The sequence below is a fragment of the Atheta coriaria genome, unplaced genomic scaffold, assembly GCF_025399875.1.
Source record: "Atheta coriaria isolate IRGN ID8LTWV9N9 unplaced genomic scaffold, Caltech_Dcor_3.1 hic_scaffold_5_pilon, whole genome shotgun sequence".
Classification (NCBI taxonomy): Eukaryota; Metazoa; Arthropoda; class Insecta; order Coleoptera; family Staphylinidae; genus Dalotia; species Dalotia coriaria.
The window spans coordinates 8033803-8039802 of record NW_027045447.1 but is presented as its reverse complement, the minus strand read 5'-3'; the positions used below and the strand labels follow the sequence as shown (position 1 = coordinate 8039802).

Genomic DNA, 6000 nt, shown 5'->3' with positions numbered 1-6000 from the left:
TTTATTCGAACCGCAGATGTCGGACGTTTCTCGCGCATTATATCCGAAAACCATCTCTGCCATGATATAAGAATAAGCCGCGACGATAAACCGATTTATGTCGAACGTCGATAAACTGTTTTAATAGCCTTCCAACTCCAAATTCAACTTAACACTACTCTTAAAAATTTGCTCAAAATATCAAAAATATATTTTTCTGATTTTATTTTCGTCGTTAATATTATTTGCGTAACAGGAAAGCGGTTTAATGAGAAATATCGAGCAGAAGATGCTTAATTTCCGGTCGCGCCAACAAGGGGCAATAGGAACTGTGGCGGCGGTGGCGGCAGTGGTGGCGGTGTTCAGCGTCGCAGCGCTCGCCAATAAAGACACGTTGAAATTTTTCTCTCCATAAAGTCGACGCCGCGATTTTAAAACTTCGCACTCACTATCGCAGCTTTTCGCGCGCCACGTACCAATGAACGTAAAAATGAACCCGGCAAGAAGGGCCAGCACGAAGGCGATGACTTTTCTTCGCTTTTGCACCGAGGAAATTTACTGCGCGACAGACTGGAATAATAAAATTCAGTCTTCGTCGGCAGCGCAAACCTCTGAAGCTATCTAAATAGACAAAAACATATTTTTTTAAAACTCTGGAAATTTAAACTAAATATTAGTTATGACAACATTTAACCACTAGATTAATAAAACTCGTACTCGTATATAATTTGAGAATACTTTGAATACTTTCTTTAATTAGATTTCAAGTTTCAAGTTGAATTTAACTCGCGCAGACATTAAGACACCCGGAATGCCGTTTGTGATTATTTTAATTATTTCAAGCATATCGCGCTAATAACTTGAATCTTTGGATACAATTTAAATTACTAAAGTTTTAGTAATGATGAAAAATGAAAAATTGAAGAAAAAAATTGTAAGAAAGAAAAATACTTGGGTGGTTTATGTTTACCGATGAGATAACAAGCTTTGATCTCGGATATCAAGACGCAAAGGGCGCGATGGAGTCTTCAGTTTGCTCCCCACCTGAGTTCAGAGTCAGGTTTAACGAACCGAGAAGTCGTGCGACGCTCTTGTGACAGACAGTTGATAATGATCTAACAAACTAACAAACAGTGATCAAACTAGAGATGCAAACAACTCAGGTGACAATTTTGAAATCAATAACGTAATATTAATATTTGCAAAATATTAAAATAATTATTTTTTCTATAAAATGTTGAAGATAATCAATTTAATGCCTAGGCAGTAAATAATGTTTTTGTAAATTTATTCAAAAAGTGTTTTTTAGTGTTATTTTTTAATTATTGAAATTAAAAATTAAATTTAGGGCAGTTTTTAATTTTTTTACTTTACTGCCTAGGCAAATAAACATAAAATTTCAATTTTGCAAAGTTTTGAATTTCTTTTTTGATTTTCTTACAACTTTTGCTCTTTTTTCATGGTGATATCAGCGTTGTGTCGTCGTCACGATGTTATACGATCGTTTGGGTTTCGATTTTTCATTAGCCGCCTCTTTTGCCAGCCCCCAGCCTGCGACTTCCGCCCGTTGCGGCATTATCTGCGATACGATGCGTTGGCAATAGTCGCGCCGCGATTTGGATCCTCTCAACCTTTTGCCAACGAGTTTTCGCCGTTTTACGACGCTGTGTATCGAAATACTCGTAATCGCACTCGTTCGGCACAAACGATAGGCTTAAATTTTCCAAATTTAGAATGATGACACTTTTTCTATTGTTGTTTTACGTTCTACATTTGATTAAACCCAATTGAACGCCCTCGCACATGTAAATACATTTATTTATCTGCCCTGCGCCCACGGTAATGATGTGAGCGCCAGCTGTGATTAAAATAAATATTATTTATTATCAATTAATTAAAATCTAAAGCGCAATGAATTTTAACCAGCCGCAAGCCTGCTGTTGATTATTATTAATGAAAAATTACATTTTCACTGCATGCGGCTCGGCCAAGGCGCGCGCGAGTATAGTGTTAAGCGAAAATGAAAATGAAAATGCGTTTCGGAAGATAGCCATCTGCCCATCCGCCACAATTAACCGCCAGTGCCGCAGCGTGTTTCGTGTGGTTAAAAATTGCGTTTTAAGGGAGCCACCCGAAAAGGATGAAAGGAAATGAGCGCCATTAATAATCCCTTAGACTTTGCCATCGGTCTCGCCATTCGGTTTTCCATTTCTAGCGCGTCTGGTTAATGAAAATCGAATCGCATGCAAAGCGAGCAGAAAAGTGGAAAATTCAATCGCGGTCGTTAATCGCAACTTAATCAATACAAAACAAAATATACAACACATTGAATTAGGTAATTATTTTATTTTAAATATAAAATGTTCTTAGATGTAACAAAAAAGAAGAGAATTTGTGAGAAAAGTAGCGAAGACCAGCGAAAAGATTAAATCTGCGCATCGAATTGAAGATATGGGATTGGCCGAGGTGCGGGCCGACGACCAATGAACAGCGAGCGTCTTCAGCTTGCGCGTCTGCCGCCCCCGCCGCTGTTGTTCACGCGTAATACCAAGAGAGCGCGATGCCCTGCCGCCAAACACTCGGCGCTTTGAGCCTTCAAGCTCAGTTTGCGCTCGTACGCCGCACGCGCTACAACCGGCGACGACTTTGTGAAATCACAGCGTGCAAACACGCGAATCAAACCACAAATTAAATTTCCACACGCAAAAAATAAAAATTCATGAAGAAAATGATCCGGAAATTATTTTCGTTTATTTTATGTAAATTTTCAAATCGATAAAAATGTGAAGCAACTTTTTTGGCATATTTTTACGAAAATGGACATTTGATACGATTATTTTTACGTTTTCCAAACGGGTGGTAAGAAGTTTTGAGCTCAGTGCGGTTTAGGAGTGTGACATTCAGACACGAGTGGGTGACAAACTGTAACATGTGTTGACACAACTTTTGCTGACGGTTTGATTCGCCGAAAATCGCCGGCAACATGCGCTCGACAACATGCGTCCTCCTACTGGCCACATTCTTTCTCTATGGTAAATAATATACCAATTAATTTAAATATTTAACTCGCATATCAGTTTTTATATTTGGATAAAACAAATTTAATTAAATTTATTTTGGTATTAATTTAATTTATAACAAAAACAAATTGCGTTTATCTGTTTATGTTCTTGGCACTAAAATAATTTGCATTAAAATGTGCATTAAAGTTTTAATAAAATCAACAGCAATTTTCATTAAATGAGCGTTTTACCGGTTTGTTTATTGTTTTCATTAAAACGCTAATATTCGCTGCACATTGTTGCATATTCGAATGTGCATCTGTGGATGAAAGCTCGCTGGGAATACCTAACAAAGAAGTAGCGTTTTACACGTTTGCAAGCTCAAAAGAAAGAAAATATGCATCGGGCATCGTTTGCGTATTACGTTCGGTAATTTTCTGATAAGGCATCGCGCGCCAAGCACCCAATAAAAATATGTATACGTCCATTCACAGCGGGTGGTAAAGGGTGACAGGGGTACAGGGCGCGTACTAATCTAGTGTGAACGTTCGATAAAAGCGCAGGGGCGAAAAAATGTTCAAATGTCAACGCAATTAACGGCCAATTCACTAGGAAATTGCTTACTGAAACAAAAACATCTAAACACATACAGTGGAGGCGCCGGGCAACATTATAAATTAAATATTTATACGTAAATAAAAACTAACTCGGTGTTATTTATCATTTATCATACCAGTACATCAAAACAAATGTGTATTTCCAATTGTTGCTTGTTCTCACACTCCCGTATTAGTTTGAGCGTTGAATTTTATCAGCTACAATATTCCATATCAATTTTCATTCGATTATGCGTGTGTCATTATTCGCATTCGATTTTGCGCAAAAATCGCAGCGCTATGCAAATAGTTGCGCGTTGGCAGTCGCTCATCACGGTGCGATTAAATCAAAAGCGCACATATTTAATTATCGATATATTTACGTGTGCATGGGGGCGCAATCTCGGCCCGCGCACATTGCGCGCTGCAAATTCAATTTATTCACGTACTAATAATAACAACGCTATCGATTGAATGCAGCGACATGCAATTTCATTGATTAATAATATTAATAAGTTGTTAATTTAATATCAATATTTTAGTCAATTTTATAATACAATAACGTTTGTTATTATTTAATATACTTTTTAGTGGATAGGATACAAGTATGAAGGATAAAAATAAAAATAATACTAAAATAATACCAAATTTAACAAAATTTGAGTTATAAAATACATAACAAAAATTTATTATTATTTTATGAAAAAATTCAATAAATTTTTATTTTTAAGGATTAACTTTAATAAGCGTAAAATGTTTTATTTAGTGAACTCAACAGTGACGTCACAAGAAGAATTTTAAGTGTTTTGAAACAAATTAAATTTTTTTAAACATGTTAATTTTGCTCGTTTTTAAAATTAGAAAGAATGTCATTTTAAAACAAATTAAAAAAAAAAGTTTTGCAAATTAATTGCAAGTTTTTAGGCTTCAAAGCTTAAATTAAATATGAAAGCTTTAACTAACATGCAAAATATGTTAATAACTACCTTGTAAACTGTGTAAACACAAGAAAAATGCTCTTCATGTGACAAATTTGATGCAAAACGATAAAAAAACACAAGTTAATTCATTTAGGAAAAATGTTTGATTAACAAAAAGTTGTAAATATTTGAAATATGCTCCTTCGGTAGATAATAAATATCAAATTTATGAGGCAAAGCTTAAAAGCTAGACTCTCCTCTAGTCGCCTCTCTTGGTCTTTTTAATCGCATCAAATAGCTCGCTGCGGTTGGGTTCGAAAAGCACGCCGCTCGAAGCCCGACTTTGTCTATGCGCTGTAATAAAGTATGTACACACGAAGTCAACGAGCGCACTCGACGCGCGGAAAAAAGTGCTTATCGTCCTTATCGTCGAGTTACACATGAACACACCGGAGTGTTTAATGTTGTACCGCGCGCGCGAGCGGCCGCAAAAACCCGGGCGCGTTGTGCAGTGTGTGCACTTTTTTCTGCTGCGCTCGGCGCCTCCGCCATGGTCAGAAAATTCGAAATTAACTGACAAAATGCGCTCGCCGGCTATCTGTAACACACGTATGCAAATGCTTCGCCGAGCGTGGAGGAGTTAAAAAACTGCAAGGATTTTGGATTTTCCGCGGAGACGGCGAGACGAGTGGGTGATTTATTCGCGCCGCATAGTCGATTTAACTTAGAGCATAATCTGCATAAAATCCATTCCACGCTTCGAATATGCAAAATGCGCGCGCGCGATGTGTTGATGGGAAAACGCGCTGGGTGAAAAATGAAGAGTGGCTCTTGTTCAACGCCTTAATTTATTGACACTAAACATCAAAAAACTTTTAACACGCCACAAAAATCAAAGCAATCAATATTTTCATATTGAAACACATAAAAAGTCGCAAAAAATTGTCTCATAGATAAAATCAGAAATAAAACGCAAAAAGTTTTATTTAAATTTTTATTAAAAGCGGACTTTTAACGACTTAAAGTTTTACTTTTCATTATTTACGTTTATTTGAGAGCTAGTTAAAAGTTTTCTTCCTGTTTTCGTCTTTATATTTTATTAAATCAATGAGTAATTAATTTAGTTTTTTTTTTATTTCAAAGAAATAGTTTTGTTGTAAGTAAAACTTTTTTTTCTTGTGTGTTTTGTTGTTTTAGTTTTATTTTTATTTTTATTATCTCCGGCTGTAAAAACAAGACAATAGCTAACCAGGACTAAACCAAGACTATTAAGCTCGTCCAAGGTGGGCGAAAGGTAAACTTTGCTCGTTTCCTCAAACATTAACAAAGCCTCTAAATGAACCGACATGAGCTTAACATAAAAAACACAAATAAAACCAAAAAAACACAAATAAAATGTAAAAAAATCAAAATTTTTGTTTGATGTTTATTTACTCGTAATTTGCATATTAATTTCTTGCTAGATTTTCACTGCGTCATTTTGTGTACTGTGACCGCTGGTAG

The 6000-nt window shown here is 36.0% G+C and overlaps 1 protein-coding gene across 2 annotated transcripts in view; it reads left to right on the top strand.

The window, feature by feature from the left end:
* The first annotated feature begins 2582 nt into the window (after window positions 1–2582).
* The window catches only part of CARPA (Carbonic anhydrase-related protein A), a 61726-nt gene continuing 58308 nt past the window's right edge, over window positions 2583–6000 (top strand). For both annotated transcript variants that reach the window (XM_065303196.1, XM_065303195.1), the window contains exon 1: window positions 2583–3011. In XM_065303196.1, coding sequence (XP_065159268.1) covers window positions 2963–3011 — 49 coding nt within the window. In that variant the 5' untranslated portion in view covers window positions 2583–2962. The remainder of the gene's footprint in view (window positions 3012–6000) is intronic.